At 34.6% G+C, this 19,444-nt stretch overlaps 1 protein-coding gene across 1 annotated transcript; it reads right to left on the bottom strand.

The window, feature by feature from the left end:
- Nucleotides 1–4,479: 4,479 nt before the first annotated feature.
- On the bottom strand, nucleotides 4,480–5,952 carry LOC113329623 (protein NETWORKED 4A-like). Its single transcript, XM_026576479.1, has 3 exons — nucleotides 5,873–5,952; nucleotides 5,661–5,745; nucleotides 4,480–5,604 (listed from the first exon to the last, which is right to left on the bottom strand). Exons 1-3 carry the CDS (start codon nucleotides 5,950–5,952, stop codon nucleotides 4,480–4,482), a joined length of 1,290 nt encoding a protein of 429 aa, XP_026432264.1.
- Nucleotides 5,953–19,444: the final 13,492 nt, after the last annotated feature.

A 19,444-nucleotide genomic window follows, 5' to 3' on the forward strand; every position in this document is an offset into this window, starting at 1 on the left:
GCTAGAAATTGACATTTACGGTTTAGCCGAACTGTTCATAGACACTTTCAGGGAGAAATTTCAAGAACAGTTCGGCTCAAAACTCAACTCAATTATCAGCCGAACCCGCTAATGTAACCGTCAAAAACCCTAAGTTTTTAGCAATTTAACCCATTCAATCCATGAAAAACAACAAAGAAAAGACTGGGTTTGTAGGGAATACCTTATTATCCTCATTTTAGTATTTGGAGCTTCAAATGGTTGAATTTCCGGTTCAATTATAGTTTTTACACCTTCATCTTCAATTGGTTCTTCTTCTTTAATTCATGGATTGGAAGAGGATTTAGAGCACCTGACGTTTGCTTTTTTTTCTTTGTCGATCCATTATATAGTTCAATTTAACCGATGATCGAATTTTCACGAATCGATAATTAATTACAGTGATGAAAAAAATCTGAGAGAAAAGGAAGGAGGTTTAGCTAGAGAAAGAAGAAGAGATGTTTAGGATAGTTTATTTTTTGATTTTAAGTTCAAGGGTATATAGGTAATTGAACTACCCAATAGACACCCCTTATATGGTCACCTAGGATGGGAAAATTATTTTGTATGCCTTGAAAGTTTTTGGTATTCCTAATATTATGGTTCGAACATGTGGTAAAATTCTTTTTTATTTTATTTTTAAGTGAAAACTACAGGGAAACCCACTCTACAGATTTTCTAAACTGTGAAACCCGCGGGTGGAAAAATTCACGCGCGCATTCAATTTCGTGAGAAAATTTCTCCCAAACCCACAATTTATAAAATTTGATTTCTTTGCATCTTTTCTTCTTATTCTTCTTCACGGGAATTTCTTCTTCAATTATTTTTCTTTTCTTCCTCCCAACTGTGACTTACGATCAATAATATTGATAGAAAGTATGATCACAATGAAGATTGGAAACAATATATGAATGGAATCGAAAGTTAGGGTTTGAGGTGATGTTCTGAGATGAATCGAGATCTTGATATTTGTTATTTCTGAAATATGTATGAATGTTTTTTTTAATTAGGTATTATGATTGAAAAGATGGATCTGAGATGTGTTCTGAGATGGAGATACGGTTTATAATTGTTTCAATCAAGTAGAACGGAAAGAAAAGTTGATTTGAGATTTAGAAAATACAGGGAATAATAATAAAGCTTATTTGAGTTGGGATGATGAACAACAAAGAATAAGAAGATGATGCTGTTATGGGTGCATAACACATTATCCGGCATCTTTGTTATTTTGTGTGAAATTGTAAATTGATGCATAATGCATCATGCAGTCGAGAAAATGGATGCATAACCTGATATGCATCCAAAATACGGCTGCATACATGCATCAATTTTTTTATGTAAGCACTAAAATCAACCAAAACAATGGCTACATAACTTGTTATGGACGCATAATTTGTTATGCATCTGTTTTGGTTGCAGACGCGTAATTTGTTATGCAGTCGAGAAATTGGCTGCATAATTCGTTATGCGTCTGCAGAATGTGTTATTCATCTTTTTTGGTCACTGCATAATGGTTATGTAGTCAGTTTTCGAAAATTTTGCCTAAAATGATGATCACCTCCGATATTTTCGTGAAAAACAAAAATTTGATATTGTTGTTTGTACTCGTTGCATAGCTTTCTTAAAAAGATTTCCAACGGTATAAATTTGTAAAATTCCAACGCGCGGTTTATTAGATATGTTATATCCAAGTTGCGTTGCCAATTAAACCCCTGAAAAATTAGGCTGCATAACGAGTTATGCCTGGAAAATACTATGCATAACGAGTTATTTATTGATTCTTAATAATTTCGGATAATTTTGGGTGTCGCGATATCTAAAATTAATTGTGGGCCTGACAATAAGAATATTATTTTTTTGGACCTGCGCCTAATTTTCCCTATTTTTAACCCTGACGTGAACAGTGTAGTCAATTCTGGATTTCGGTCCGTCTCAGAACTGAGATACTGGAACAGTTTTATCTCGTAGATATTCTCGGTTGAAATCTCGGAGTTACTACCGAAATTTCGTTTTCGACTTTTATATCTATAGTATAACTTGTTTAAAAGAATACTCGATAATGTAATATTTTCGTTAAAATAATAAAATTTCATGGTCCCGATTCAGGCCTTTAGTGTTAAAATAATAAATTCGATAAAATCATAAAATAATAAATTTTAAAAATTCCCCGATTATGAGTTCCCAAATAATATATAAAATAATAATGCTATTAGAAAAATAAAAAATTAATTTCATACATATTAAACTTTCCCAAATATGATTTAATATTGGTTTATTGTTCTTTAGAACTCAAGTCAAGTTGAAGTTCATCCCCAATAATTTGTAATGCAATCAAGGTACCTGGGGCCACGTTGTTATGCTACAACTTATACTGCAACAAGAAGTAATTTTGAAGTGTCATTAATACTTGGAGTGTCTGTATTTGTATTGCAATAAGTCAATAATATAATGATTTTACGAAATTAGTAGATAATTTACTTAACCAAAAAATATTAACAAACCTCCAAGCTATATATTATTTAATTATAATATATTAACGATAATATAATATTTTTTTAAAATAATAAATTTTTTTGGTCCCAAGCCTATTATTATTTTATAGAAGTTATACAGTATAATATGTATATCAAACATTTTCCTCACATATATATAATAAAATACCATCATTTTTAACGAAAAGAAACAAATCTTCGTTTAAAATAGTAGAAAACCAAGATCCGTAAAAATTCCAAAAATTACATAGAAAATTTTCGGGCAATTCCAGCCGAGTCAACCAAGAATCCGCCCATATTCCGTCGCGGCGAAATCAAACATTTCGCTACCTTGAAATAGATAAAGTGTTGATGTCAGGAAAATGGCATTTCTTGTTATCTCTTTTCGAGTAAATTATCTCCTGCACGGCATACCTTTAATGGTAAAAAACATCTTTGACGGTTGAGTATATTTTTCATTTTTGAAAATGTTTCTCAATGACCGCAGATTTTGATTTTCAACATTTACATTGTTGGTGAGTGATGATATACTCTTTAACTTTTCTTCATATTTAGATCTGAGTTTTTCTAAAAGGGATTTTGGATTGTCAAGTGTTTTAATAGGAAAAAAAACCTCAAAAAGCCTTTATAACCTTAGCATCTATTACTTTCGTAGTATGTCTTTCTTCTACGAAGTCTACTTGGTCATATCTCTTCCCAACTCAATCATGAATGAGGTTTTGTGTCCTTTGCAAGAAGTCAGTGACATCTATGATGTTTTAACTATCAACTTTGGTGAGCATCTTTAGGAAGGTTTAAAAGGCTTTAATAGAAAAGAACAAGCAATATTGATTTAGGTCATCCACTTTTTGAAGGATCTACAAGACTTTGCATCCGTGAAATCACGAAGTTCTCGTTGTGTCCGATATCAAATCGTTAAGTTTATAGAAATCAACGAAAAGTAAAGAACTTTTAATTAGGGTTTAAAAAAAGAATTCAAGGGAGGTAGAGAAAATCTTCATACCTCCTTGTTTCTAGTGCCAAAATGTAGTTGCATAATTCTTACAAACCGCAACCATGAAGATCTAACGACTAATAAAATATAAACATTCAAGATTAAAAGAAAATACATGATTTAATGAAAATAAAAGTAAGTAAAAACACAACTATGTGACGTGGTTTGGCATGTAGACCAACATCCACTGTAGGAAAGTATCATCTTTATTATTATCTCAAGGTCTTACCCTTTCTCAAGATTACAAATATTTCTCTTACTCAAGCTTCTAAGATCTAATTCTAACTCCAATTGGAATAATCTCTCAAAAAACATGTCCCTAGATGGATTGGTATTTATAAGCAATCGATAATGATAGGGTGTTTCTGGGATTATGATGATATGGTGCCTCTTCATCGCGCGGACTGGCACTTTATTACTCCCCTCCGAGATGTATCACATTGCACCTTCTTCGGGTAACATTATTGATCACCCTTCGCCCGAGTCCCTGACACGACGTACCTTCATACACGGCTGTATTGCATCTATTCTGATTCTCATTAAATGCATTGTTCTCCGTTTAGACTTAACGTCGGTGTGATTTGACTATACCTTACACGCTTCCTTCATGAGGCGAAGTGGTAGATATCTTGGTTCAGATGTAATCATTTTTTGGGCTCTTATTTGATGTATCTTTCTCACCTTTTTTATCATGTGATGCTTATGTGTGATGATCGGGTATTTTATCCTCGCATCCCATCCTGTGTTCGGTGGCGTTTTGTGGTCAAATTTTAACATATGTTGTGCTCATGCTTGTACGGCAAACCTTACAACCTTACACATGTAGGAGGCATGTAAAAAAGTGCATTACTTTGGAGCACAATTACCAATAAATATAAAACATAAAAAAACTCTGGTATGTACTCAATTCCATGATTTAAAGACAGGGAGAGCTAATTAATTAAGGTTTCTCTCAAAGTGTGTTAGTTACTACTACTACTTCCTGTAATAGTAAGCTATGTCTAATAATGGTGACTTCCTCTTAAGAAGAATAAATGCTTCCCTGAATTCGTAGTAACGATTCTTGAAATGCTCCAAAGAGAAAGACAATTGCCTTATTGCCTCTCTCTTCTTTTCCTCACCTTCAATTATCATCCCTCTCTGCCATTCCACTTGCCTCTCCATTTGACTCAGTTTCTTCTTTAGTTCCGCAGCATATTTTGTAGCTGCCTCACATCTTGATATCAACTCTACATGTTCCATATGCAACCTATCCAAATGCTCTTCCATCTGACATATCTTTTCATCTCTAGTCTCCAAATCAGTCGCCGACGAACTAACCTTAGCATTCAGTTCATTTATCTCCACTCTCATCGCATCAAAATTTGCCTTTTCAAGGAGATTCTCATCCACCCAATTCCCTCTCTCTACAATCTTCGCTATCAGATATTTATCCATCTCTTCTGCACGGTTCCTCTGCAGCACTCGAAACTCAATATATTCGCCTTCGAGCTTCTTGTACTCTTCCACTAATTTATGTACCCTCATCTCTGAAGTCTTCAGTGTCGTCTCTAGATCTACATGTCCCTGTTCTAAAGCTAATATTACCTTGTGTAGCTGAGCATTTTCATTAATAAATCTTAAGTTAGCGTCAGATATGGCTAATTTCAAGTCCCTAATCTCTATACCACGTTTACATGCATCCATTTCCAGCATTCGGTTCTCAACTTTCAGCTCAGTTGCCTGGGCTTCGATTACTTTCAAATAAGATTTGGTTCTATCCAGTTCATGCTTTAGCCAAGCAACCTCCTCCTCTTCTGAAATACGAAGCTTTTCGTCTCTGACCCACGCCTCTGCTTCCAACCCCTTCTTCCCCGTGCTCGCTAACCAAGAAGCATCATTAGTTACTCCGTCAGAAGATTTGTTTCTCTCAAGTTCAAGCCTCAATCTTACCATCCGTTGTTGCAGCTCCAACACCAGATGACTAGTCTTGTATTCGGTGGTATCGAGGCTACCGAACCACCAAGAATGTGAGATATTCGATACTAGCCTCTTCATTGTTTTGCTTGACATGACGATTGCCACCTTAATATTGTCATTGCAATACACCAAATCAATATACTACATTAACATTATTTGCGTGCAACATGTAAATTCAGAAATTGTTGTGTGCATACCATAGTGGACCAGCACGAGGTCCATGTAAATGTTGACGATGAAAAATTTGCGCAAGGGACAAAGGAATAACCCACTGCTTGAAACCTGTTACAATGTTTTCAGTCATTCAAATAAAAATGCCATTAGAAAATGCAAATACCAGGAGAAGAACATATATAGGAATTCTCGTTTCAAAAGGAAAGATGCAAAAGTGATATATAAGAAGATTCACCTGGAATAATAGACTGTCCAAATACAAAGAAAAAGACAAAGTGCCTTCTTATCGTGCGGTGCAACATCACTTGCCGCCATTCTCATATCAAACACTGAGAAAAAAGAAACTAATGAGGATCCAGTGTGAGCGATGCCTGAAACTAAAAAAAATCAAGAACAGCCTGCTCTTGTCTCCCTTTTCCTTGTCCACTCTATATGAACTTATTGTGAACGGAGAGGAAATTATTGTTAGATAAAAGCCACACGATCGAAGAAAGTCAAAGAATGGTGGTTCTTTAGCGATTGGAGTTTCATTTTGTTGAGTTTGTATTAAATGCGTAACGTGAAGTGTTCACTTAATGAGCTGTAGAAGATGTCCATGATAAATAAAATATGGGTTATGCACTTCTCCATTATTAATTTGCTTTGGATGTTCTTCACGCATGAAAGCTCGTGGGATTGGGTATGAATTGAACCAACAATATGGTTCATGGGTTATTGGACCGGGCTTAACAACCAAGGAGAATAGTTAATTTTAATTTTTTTTGATTTTTAAATAGGATTGCTGATACCCATATAGGACTATAGAATGGTTACTTCCTTTAGCTTTAGTCTAGAGATTTGTGTGGAAAATAAAGATACTCGTGAGTCCATCAAAAAATGGAGTATATTAATTGGAAGTCACTGCTACTATTGTTTTGTACCGCATTAAGTGGTGCACGTGTGTTGGAACTGTTGAAAATAGTTTGTAAAATAAACAAAACCAAACAAACAAGAATGTTATTGTTGAGTCACGACCAGGTCCCTCTCTTTAAGACGTTTAGCGGCTCTATTCTAGATTGTGCAAACAGTCCTTCCATGTCGCGTCGTCCCCAAGATAAAACAGCCGAGTAAATCTCTTTCACAGTCACACTTGCATTTTGAGAGTATGTGATACTTGTACACTTATATTTTTGCTCAGAATCAAACTTGTAGAAAACAAATGATGAACACACACTAGTTTTCTTTCTCTCAAAAAATTCTTATTTTAGCTTTAGAACTCCAAAAACATTAAAATGAAAACTCTCATTTCATTTCTCCAAAAAATCTGTTTTTGTTCTCAAGAGTTTCAAAAACATTTAATGAAAACTTTTATATACTTTAGTAAGAATCATTTACTCTTTAAAATGAAACGGTCAAGCAATTTAGAACAAAAAATAAATTGCTTTTATGAAGATCATTAAAACTATTAAAAATAATTTTAATAAAAAGTAATAAATGGAAATACATTTTTGTTTTAAACATATATTTCCAACAATCCTCCACTTATATTTTTAAAACATTGAGCAAGATTTATATAGTGATGTGCATACGCAAAGGTATCTTTCGATTTTGAACCTTTACATAGTGCTAGACTCTCTCAAAATCTAAAGTGGAGATAGTCGCACGTAATGACAGATCACGGCCATATTATTAAAAGCTTGTGGTAACAATCATAGAGTGAACATAAGTCTTTGAACTCTAGGAGATAAAAATATTGTTTAACACACACAACTATACTAGTGCAAAGTCTAAAGCCAGCACATTACGACCTTGTGCTTGAATCCCGGTTTAATGAATGATCTAGAGAACTGCCCATATTCTCATAGAAAGCGGCCACACTTTCACATCCATATAGGTGAGTTTATCAAGAGTACTCTTGTACCTAAGTAATCCACTCTAACTAGAGATATAAACATCATTAAGAGTTTTTAAAAATTAAAACTCAACCTTAATCAATTCGCTTCAGGATATCATGTCATGGGATGAATTCTCTAAGAAATTATTATGTGCTTACATATATTATCCATGATGTAGTCCCATTTGAACCTACATTTTGGGATCTCCATTTATAGGTAGGGATTACCTTTTGAAGCTACTTATGGAATCATGAGTTATAGGTTGGGTGTCCATCACGAACATCTATGTTCATACCATTTGTGAATCGTTATTCCCTTTGAACCTATTTCTAGGTGGGTATCCATCACAAATGACTCAATTCTCAATGGGCATCAACATCATCCCATAAGATGTATTTACACCTTCTTATCAATCCTTTCGTCAAAGGATCAACGATAACTTATTTCAGACCATATATAATCCATTTCTCATAGCATCAAAAATGTTTTCTATCACCTTTATATGTCGACTCTACCGTTGTAATTAACGGTTCTAAACTCTTGCAATATCCGCGGTACCATCGCATTGCATTAATATGTATGTTCTTCCTCTATCTAGTAGAGAAATGAATTGTTCCATCCCGTAGAGGATTCATCTGCAAGTATTTCGAATCAGTTTCACAATATCCATAAAGGATTTCGGTAAAATTTTAAATAATGTATTTCTAGGTGTAAGATGTGTTTGAAACACCTCATAACCTTTTCAAAATTTTACCAATTTTCCATACTAGGATTGGTAAATCTGAATATAAAAACCCCCACTATGGAAGTAATATATTAAACCCCCACTATGGAAATTTCTTATATATAGTCAATCACGTAGCAAATAAGCATACTAGGCTACCATACTCATGTCTAGTGCAATCACACACAATCTCAAAAGCATTAGCACTAAACCAAATGAGTGAAAACTAATTTACAGTCAGACTATATACATTTTTACCTCTTTTAAAATTCTATTTCCATTGAAATGAAATAGATTCAAAGAAAAAAAAATTCATTTCAAAAACATACACATCTTCACTCAAAACTTTCATATGAAATAGTAAACTAAGCATGTTCCCAATTTCATTTTCATCATTTAAGTTAGAACAAAAATTCAACAAATCACTTATGCATACAAAACAAAGAGTATTGTGCATTTCACTTTCATTAATTCTGAAATCATTCGAATGAATCAAGTAAACAATTTTTATTTTATAAATTGTTTTAATTTTTTTTCAGAATATAAATGATAACTTATCTAACTTATATGATTTCTTTTATTGTAGAAACTACACAGTTTTCCATGCTTAGTTTACATAGATTCTCATCTTTAACTTAAACAAAAGTATATTTTTTCTACCTATGACAATGGAAAATCATACATCGTAGAAAGAACATCAACAAAACAAGCATGTAAGTTAATTTAGCGACATCAATGCAAGTTTCAACAATTTCTGTTTTCTTGTCTAAAAACAATAGGCTCACGAATTTATTTTTCCAAAGATTAAATTTTGAAGAACAAGGTTAATTTCTATTAGAGGTTATCTTTCAAATTAAAAGCAACAAAATATCCATGACTACATTTTAGTCTCACTATAAATATGCTTTTCTAGGTTCATTCTTAGTAAATTACTTGTCACCTTCGTTATTTCTGGTTCCTCTAATTTAAATCAAAGTTGGTAAAACATAGGATATGGAACCCCCACTATTTTTTGACTCAAATAAGAATTTCAAAATAATATCCAAAAATCCCAAAAATTTGTGAAAAACTAATGAATTTCAATGATCTAAAGGCAAAATGTTTTACACAATATAGCGAATAAAAATTCAAACGATTTTTGTCAAATCAATATTACCTAATTCACTACTCAAAAATCATATTTGATATCAAGACAAGTTACTCGAAGCATCTTTATAAAATTCTCAAATATTTTATTTTATCCAATATCATTGCAATTTGTGTAAGATTTGAAAGTGTACATGCTTTTATGAATTAGGTAAGATTACATACATGTTACTCAAAAAATTCACCAAGTTTATAAGAAAATATAACATGTTCATATTCATCACTAACTCATTGATTTCTTAAAAAGCATGACAAAATCTCATATTTCAAATATTCAAAATCCAATTCATGTTATGATAAAAATGTAATATTATATTCAAACATTTTATGCATAACTTATCATTTGTAGTAGTGCAATGATCAAATTCAACAAATTTCTAATCTCAATCTTGTTAATAAAAAAATAGGCGGAAACTAGAATTCTTTCTCATTTTGGAAATATGAACATCTTTAACAAGATTGTTCTACCCAAAGTAAACTTCGAGATCGTACCAATACAGAAAATCCTAGTTATGTGAGTATATCTCAACACCACTTTCTTTCAAAATTATTCGGTTTAACTTTTGAACCATAACCTATCAAAACAAACATAGTGTAAAACACCAATATATACCAACCGCTCACTGTATCCACAATTCACATTAACTTAGCTTGAAAAGCGTTGTTAATAAGATTTGATATCCTTACAATGCCGTGCAATAAAATAAAATAATTCATAATCAATATTATGTTCATTTCTTGGTGAGAGTTGATATTCACATTAGTTTTGACTAGGTTTCTAATTGTTTCGGTTTTGGGTTCTTATAAAATTCCATCTCATAAGTTGCAAACTTATATGAGTTACATGTTTATTGTCATACATAATAATTCTTAATATCTTGTTTCCCTAAAATTTATTCTAAGATTGAAGAATCAATTTATTCAATTTAGAATGTCAATTTTGATCACTACAATAACTACAAATAGTTAACCAAACATACCTCAATTGCTTTTAAAGCTCAATTGGTTATAAACCATTGTCCATTCTTTGCGCGCCGACAAAGAAATCAACAACCCCATTGCTCCTCACATCGATTGATCTCCCGCAATTTTTATTTCATTGGAAAATAAAAACTTGCTTAAGTAAGTGAATTCCTGTCACAACCACTTACATGTGAGCATTTGAAACCATAAAATAAATAAAGTATGCACTACATAATTACTTGAAAATAAAATAAAACATAGCACTTCATGTTTCTCTTAAGTTTCAAACAACGACTCAAAGTTATATAGTTATAACATCATACATATAGTTATAACTTTTTGGCCTTTTTACAGAAATAGGCCTGTTTTTTTGGTGCTTTTCAAATCTAGGCCACTTTTTTTTATTTATTGCTAGACTAGGCAAGTTTTTACCAAAAGTGATGGATGGAAAGTTAACACCGTTAGGTGTAACTAAAAAGACATAAAAGTCCTTTGAATCGTTCGTTCAAGTCTGTGTCACTGATTTAACTCGGCTAAGTCAGCATGGACTTGGTACACGTGGACTCGAATATGTCCTGTGGACTCTGTACACGTCAACATTTTGACATGTGGCAGACTTGGTACACCTGGACTCGAATATGTCATGTGGACTCTGTACACGTCAACATTTTGACACGTGGCACTACCGCACAATCCCATTTCATCGACGTTAGACCAATATCACCTGTAGCTTCATGCCTGCACAATCCACTCACAAGCCTAAATCAACAGCAACCTTACTGCAGCTTCAACAACAGCCAACCATCAACAGTCCCCAATGAAACAAACTTGGTGTGCACCTAGGATTAGGTTTCAACGCAATGCCAAATCACTCAAAAAAGTTCTGCAGGTCCAGTTTTGAAACCTATACCCATCCTGCCAACAAAAATTCTCCCTGAAGAAGATTTTGCAGTACAAAATACTCTCCAAATTGCTGGAATATAAGGTATCACTACTCATGAACAGAAGCAAAGGTCTGTACCTAGAGCTGGCAAACGGGCGGGACGGGTCTGGCTTGTGACCAACCCGCGGGTTACGGGTTAATACAAGCCTGAGCTCGCGGGTTGAAATTCTTCACGGGTGGTCATTTATCCCACCCGTGCCCGTCCCGGGTAAAACTCGCGGGTTCACGGGTGCTCACGGGTTAACTAGAAATAAAGAAAACCATAAATTCTCAAAATCGAGAAACGGGTTACGGGTGCTCCTCCTTCTTCTTCTTCTTCTTCTTCTCTGCGAGTTTGAGAGAAATCTAGGTTCTGAGATTGACCATCGTAGGGGTTATGTTAAGGATTGACGGTTGGTGGTGGTGTTGATGTTTATCGAGTTCGGGAAGGAAGAAGCTGATGATGTTACTCAGTTAATTAGGGTTTTTAGATTGGAGTTGGGAACTGAATGAAATTGATATTAATCGAGTGATGATAGATGAAGAACAAAGGGGTTCTCATTTAATTGATGTTTTGGTGTTAGTAGGATTACGAATTTGAAGACTAGGGTTTCTGCTATTTTTGAGTTAATCACAGATCGGGAGGAAGGGTTGTTTTAGATGGTACAGTTGCTTATTATGGATGCGTATTGAGTAGGTTGAATGAGTTAGGTTAGAATTGCTGATGAAGTCAAGTTTCAAGTGAAGAAATTTATGGTGGTGATCGATTTCAAGATTTGAGATGATAATTCTAGGGTTCAGTGGAGATGAATTAGGGAAATAACAATTCAGAAGACGCTAATGCTTGGGTAAGCCTCTAAGTTGATTTAATTTTAGTTTCTGAATCGAGTTGTTTCAATTATCGAGTTTTGTTGGTACTAATGGAACTAAGGCTTGAGTTTGGGATGGAGTGGAGCTGCATGTATTTGTAGTTAGAGTTATGTTGATGTTCAGTGATGAGTTCATGTGTATGTGAAATTGAAAGATGGGTTTGAGGTAATTTTATCTGTTACGATTGTTTCTGAGATATGAAATTCAGAGAAGAAGAAGCCATAGGAATTGTGGGTTTGAATCAAGAGTTCAGGGAAGAATCAAGATGGGTTCATAGTCATTGTCAAGGAATTGAAGGAGTTGTCGATGATGTGAAGATGAAATGGGTTTAATCGGTTGCAGAAGGAGATTCGATTGGTGGTGCTGTTGATACTGCAGCTCAGTTCAAGAACGAGATTTCATAGAATCAAATTAGTGGTGTTGATATGAGGAACTCAGTGGGAAAAAGAACAATGGATGGGGGAGGTAGTGATTGATTGTTTCTGTCGAAGAAGAGGCTGGAGCCTGGATCTGTTGCTCTTTCTGCAGTAGCGTGTTAACCATGCTATACTTCTTCATTGCAGAGCGACCTTCTTCCATCTGACAATGTAAATAATCACAATTCATCCTTTCACGGTTCTACAAACACAACTTCTATGCATCCTTCAATTGATGGTACACTTCCAACCGGTGGACACTTTCAGACTGTGGTTACTCAAGCAAACTCAAATGTCGAGAAAGAAGGCTTTGAGCCAATGGTAGAGGCTCTTCTCATCAAGCAACATCCTGAGCATCCTATCAAACAAGGCATCTCCAACTGTGTTAAAGGAAGAAAAAAAGTTTGCACACTCAACCTCATCCATTATCAAAGATTGGGACTATTTGATTAAGTCAGCTATGAACAATGATATCTCATTTTAACAGGCGCAAAAAAGTTTGTTTGAGATCATTTTGAAGAACAAATTACATGAGTGGCTTTTGGAAAGAGTAATTCAGGGGTCAAAGATCAGTGCTCGTGATCATCAAGGTCTTGGGATAATTCATTTGTGTGCAATTTTAGGTTATACTTGGGCTGTTCGACCGTTTTCACGTTCTGGCTTCTCCTTGGATTTCCACGACTCTCGTGGATGGACGGCTTTGCATTACACTGCACACTTTGGAAGGTATGGTTATCCTATTCTAGTAAATCGGACTTTCCACCTGTAGTTTTTATATCACGATGGGCTTACTAGTCTTTGCCTCTTCAAATTAAATATGTTTCACAGTGATTTCTATAAATACAACAACCTATAGGCTATAGCTATAGATGAATTATCTGAAGATTCTGAACACATTATTTTTGTGGTAGCTTTGATATATTGATCTCAAACCAAGGTATTACCTCATCAGAATTTGGTTTTCATCTGTGGATCTTAATTTTCAGGGAAGAAATGGTTGCAGACGGGAATGAAATTACGGGTTTACGGGCCAGCCGCGGGTTTCACAGTACGGGACGGGTTAACCCGTTTCTTCACAAGCCACTAATTATACAACCCGCGCCCGTCTTGTTTAGTTACCATCCGGGACGGGTGCGGGTTTTCACGGGACGGGACGGGCCAACCCGCGGGTTTTGGCTTGGTTTGCCAGCTCTATCTGTACCTATGTTGAGTTTAGAAGATTCTTTTATGATCTCCATTGAAGAAAATATTCTATCAGATTCATCATCATCGAATTCTCCACTTTACCCACCTGAGTCAGAGAGCTTGTCAGCTAAGTTAGGCCAAGGCCTAACCAGTGTTGCACCTTTCATTCCACCTGAATCAGCTTCATATGTACTACCACATTAAACATCACCACACTCATTCTTGCAGCCACTGCATTTTCTGTTCAACACCTCCATTTCATAACACTGCACACATTATTTGCAACCTGAGCTCATTCTCACTGCCTCAAAGCCATAACTGCCATTATTAGCTCAAGCCACCTCATTCACAAAAACACCACTAATCCCTTCTTTTCATTGCAGTAGCTTCTTGAACCTATACTGCTCAACATTTCTTCTATCTTGCAGCTACCACTGCCATTTTGTAGCTTAATCTCTTATTCCACCTGCTGATCTTGTAATTCTCAGCTGCACTGCAATTTCATCACATTCCCAGGCAGTACAAGCATTCACAAATCACTTATTCTTGTACCACCAGGGCAGCCAACACCACACCAAGCAGTCAGCTTCACCTCGAGCCACTATCAATCCACTTGAGCACCACCAGATTGCAATAACAACTCCTCTTGTAACAGTTTCAACCATCACTGCCACAACCAATACTTTATAACAACTCCATCCTTCTCTATTATGCATCTACTTAGATCCATCCACTTGCAACATTTCATACACAATCTTCTGTAGCAGCAACTCCAACTGCCTGCACTTCACTTCTTCCATCTTGTTCTCAGGTTCTAATTAAGCTCAGCATACACCTGTACTGCAACTCCAGACATCTTAACGCACTGTCACAAATTCACCTCCCTTGAGTAACTTGATAATCACCAGGACTGCCACCACCATATCTTCAAATCCACCAGCTCAATCGACTGCCAGAAGCATCAACACCTCAAGAGCACTGCAAACCCATCTTCTTTTGAGCAAATCACAACACCAAAAATATCAACCACCTTCTTGTGTACCAAACACAACACCTTACTGCTCCAATTCTACTTTTCTGCTCCTCTCTAGGCCAACCAACACTATCCCCTTGCTGCCAAACTCAAATCCCTGCATCTCCAAGCTCAACTGCAACCTCAGGCATCACCTAAACCTTCTCTGAGTTCACCCTTGGTAGCATCAGCACCACCAATCCTTGGAGCACAACAACCCAAATGCTATTTTCTCAGCTTCATTGCAACTCAACACATGACCACCACAGCATCCATCACCAGCAGCTCAGCTCATTTCCAACAACAGTGACACCTTTCTCGCAATTCATATACCACCAACAAACCATCTGGCACTCAACTGCAGCTGCAACCAAACCATTAACCTCAACTGAAATCACCACCTGCAAATCTCTACACTTCAGTTCATGTCACACTGCAATGAGTAGCAGCATTAGATTCCTCTTAATCCACATTAACAGTATCTTTTCCTTATTCGATTGACCTGACATTGAATCACACACACAGAACTTCAATTTCTTCCATTCAATCCAAACGGTATCCACCAAATCAACAGTACCCAGTTTTTCATTTACTTCTCAGCTTCTCAATCCAAACCCTAACTTCATATTCTGTCAATCCATCTCCAATTCGAACAATCAACACCAGCAGAATCATTCAAAACCAGCACCAAGAACCCAATTTCAGTTCGAATTCAACCCTAGTCTTCCATTATCGAAACCATCACTGCCAAACACCATCAATACTTTCTTCACAAACTGAACCTGAATCTCAACCTCCGCAGCACAGATCCCATCGATCTCAACCTCCACAATAACCATTTCACTCTAATTCTATAATAAATTCATAACAACCACAATTGAAACCCCTTTCTCAGCTTGTATTCGACATGAACCACCCTTTCTGCAGCGAACGCTATCTTTCTCTGCACTAACAATCAATCAAACATCCTTCTGAAATCAACAAATCTTATGGTTTCAAACTCAATTTGAGCAACCCATCTTCTTATTCATCAACGTAACCCCATTAATGAAAACATTGATTAGACCGTCAGCAACATTGATTCACTCTGTTCATCATTAAACATCTGAGATCTTCATTTTCTTGTTTCAATCTCTGCATAAACACTCATAGATTCAAGTCAATTACAGCACAATGTTGGTTCATACATTATAATCGATTAAATTTAAAGTACAGTAGGAGATTGAAATCGAGTTGATGTCGATTTTAGGGTTGTATGCATGTTGAATATCGGCGAATCGAGTGCTAATTGATACTCATATTTCGGTTTTAATGATAAAGATTGAATCGACTCGGAGAATTTTCCTTTTAGATTTGTAGAAAGCCCATTTTAGCAACACGTGGACATCTTAACGTGTGTGACTGACACACGTGTGAATGACATTTCAGTAATCTTACCACATGTATGAGATCTCCCTATATGATATTTTGGCGAGATATTGACAAGTCAACGCGATAAATTGACCGAGATGGTTAAAGTGGATGGAATCCGTTTAACTTGCCTAGTTTTGCAAGAAATAAAAAAAGTGGCCTAGAAATGAAAGTGAGGGTCCAGACCAGGCCTACTTCTGCATATAATCCTAACTTTTTACTAAGCATATTATCAAACACATATGGTGCATTAATTTGATTTCTAACAATAAATTTTTTTTTAATTACCAAAACAAGAGTATGAAGAAATTAATAAATCCAAAAAAAAATTTAATGTAATTTATTACATTTCTCCAATCTCAATTATCATGTCTTATATTTTGAACAAACATACACAATGATTTTGAAATCACTACATTTCTCAAACTAAAAATCCAAAAGGAAAACCTCAAATTGGGTTTGGAAGATTAGTTCCGGATCTATAAATTTCAGTTTACACGAATCCAAATTATCTATACAAAGATTAGGAAAAACGTTCAATCAAGATTAAATTCTGCCCGTCAGAATTTTTCAGACACATTGTCAGTTTTCTAAAATACTTTAAAAATACTTTTCTGACTCCAAAAATTCTGAAATTGCACCGTGAGGATACTAATGATGTCTAATATACTCTTTTAAACTTTCACGACCCAATTCATTTTCGTTAAAGAGATGCACATAAAACTCTATAACATGTCAAAAACGTTCTTGTATGTTCAACACTATTTTTCTATGCTAAAAATTCATGAAAAGATATCATCCATTTTACAATCCTAGTCCATAACATAAAATTAACTCTTGGCATTAGGTTACCTGAAATCTCAAGCGTCATTTTCAATCGTCAAAGAAAAATTATACCGATTACAATTCTATAAAACGAAATAAAACAATGATACTTATCGCTTTCAGCAATCATTATCTTTTGATTTCTGTGGAAGAATATACGTCTTAAAATTGTTGGAACAATTGTTGAAAATAGCCTGCAAAACAAACAAAACCAAACAAATAAGAATATTATGGCTGAGTCACGACCATGTCGCTCTCTTTAAGACTTTTCGCGGCTCTCCCCAAGATTGTGCAAACAGTCCTTCCATGTCGCGTCGTCTCCAGGATAAAAAAGCCGAGTAAATCTCTTTCACAATCACTCTTGCACTTTGAGAGTATGTGATACTTGTACACTTCTATTTTTGCTCAGAATCAAACTTGTAGAAAACAAATGATGAACACACACTAGTTTTCTTTCTCTCAAAAAATTCTTATTTTAGCTTTAGAATCCCAAAAAACATTAAAATGAAAACTCTCATTTCATTTCTCCAACAAATCTGTTTTTGTTCTCAAGAGTTTCAAAAACATTTAATGAAAACTTTTATTTACTTTAGTAAGAATCATTTACTTTTTAAAATGAAACGGTCAAGCAATTTATAACAAAAAATAAATTGCTTTCATGAAGATCATTAAAACTATTAAAAATATTTTAATAAAAAGTTATAAATGGAAATACATTTTTGTTTTAAACATATATTTCCAACAACGTGCGTACTGCACAAGCTATTTGGTTCCGAGGAAATTTGGTTTATTATAGAAACCACATGGTTTATTATAAAGCCCAATTTGGTTTATTGTAAAAACCTGTGGGTTTATTGTTGATACCCACATGGTTTATTGTGGAAGTCTAGTTTGGTTTATCTTAGACACCACTGGCTTTGTTTGGCAAAGTTTATGATTATGTATAATAAATTTTCACAAACACCTTTCTCAAATAAATGATTATCTTTGAAAAATGCTCTCGAAAAGGAGTGGAAAAAACAATGATCTAGAATTTTTTTCTAAGTTTTCTAGTGTTTTTTTAACTCTCTCTTGATAATTTATAGAAAATAAGAAGAAAAAAGTCAACTCAATTTTATTAAAAAAAATAATTGATTATAATAATTTTTAAACAACTTTTTTCTGTTTTTGAAAATAATGGATTTTTTCAATTATGATTAAAATAATCAATTATTATAATGGTTACCAAACACATGTATAATCAATTATAATCAGCATAATGGATTATGGTATGATAATCAATTAAAATAATGGTTACCAAACAGCCCCACTGAGTTTATTGTGGAAACCCACATGGTTTATTGTAGAAATCCATGGGTTTATTGTGGAAACCCACATGGTTTATTGTAGAAGCCCAGTTAGTTTATTTTAAACACCCGTGGATTTATTGTGGAAGCCCACATGGCTTATTGTGGAAGGCCAGTTTGGTTTATGGTAGAAACACGTTGGTTTATGGTGAAAAACCATTTATTACGGTATCTTCATTAGTTTATTACAAAAACCCGTACAGTTTATTATGGAAACTCATCGGTTTATTACAGAAATACGTTTGGTTTACTAAAGAAACCCGTCAGTTTATTAGAGGAACTCGTTTGGTTTGATGTGGAAACCCGTTGGACCATTAAAGATACCTACATGGCTTATTTTGGAAGTCCAGATGATTTAATAAAGGGACCTGGTTGGTTTATTAAAGGAATCAGGGCTTAAGATAGAAGTCTAGTCTAGCTTATTACAGAAGCCCAAAAAACTTATTTTGGAAGTCATTTTTGAGATAAACATAAATCTTGAAAGATAGACAAGGATCTTCTAAGATAGTTAAAAATCTTGAAGAGATAAACGTGGAACTTTCAAGATAGATACAAATGTTGTAGGGATATAAACAAATTTTGAGAAGATAATATGGATCTTCCAAGATATACTCAAATTATGTGAAGATAAACAAGGATCTTCTAAGAAATACTCAAATCTTGTCAATATATATACAAGGATCTTTCAAGATAAACATGGATTTTCATGGATAGAAACAAATATTAAAGGATAAGTACAAACCTTGGTGGTTATTTTGGATAACTACAAATATAGGATTATTATCAAACTAGATTAGGGTTTTTCCTATAAATAGAGGCCAAAATCCAACTCAAAAGATAGACAATTTCTATTTCTTTATCCATCAATAATTTTTTAACTAAAGTGATAGTCGCTAATATTGTACGAGGGAATATGTGATTTGGTTTCTAGAGTCAATTAATTAGAGGTTAATTTCTAAAAAGGAAATATATGCTGAATTTGATCAATATCTTTGTACGATGTTAATAGTGTGTTAAATATCTTTTTACACACTCAGAAATGCGGATGTGAGAGAGGAAGACGATAATGGTCTCTTTAGTCTATTAGTTTTCTACGCAGCGGGACGCAGGTTTT

This window comes from Papaver somniferum, unplaced genomic scaffold (assembly GCF_003573695.1).
Source record: "Papaver somniferum cultivar HN1 unplaced genomic scaffold, ASM357369v1 unplaced-scaffold_117, whole genome shotgun sequence".
Taxonomy (NCBI): Eukaryota; Viridiplantae; Streptophyta; class Magnoliopsida; order Ranunculales; family Papaveraceae; genus Papaver; species Papaver somniferum.

What these genes read in the sequence shown, in the direction of transcription:
- LOC113329623 (XM_026576479.1), bottom strand. Translation starts at nt 5,952, where the DNA reads ATGGCGGCAAGTGATGTTGCACCGCACGATAAGAAGGCACTTTGTCTT. An exon ending in TGGACAGTCTATTATTCCAG is followed by an intron (nt 5,746 to 5,872) that starts GTGAATCTTCTT and finishes ACATTGTAACAG; the next exon opens with GTTTCAAGCAGTGGGTTATT. An exon ending in CCTCGTGCTGGTCCACTATG is followed by an intron (nt 5,605 to 5,660) that starts GTATGCACACAA and finishes ATGTTAATGTAG; the next exon opens with TATATTGATTTGGTGTATTG.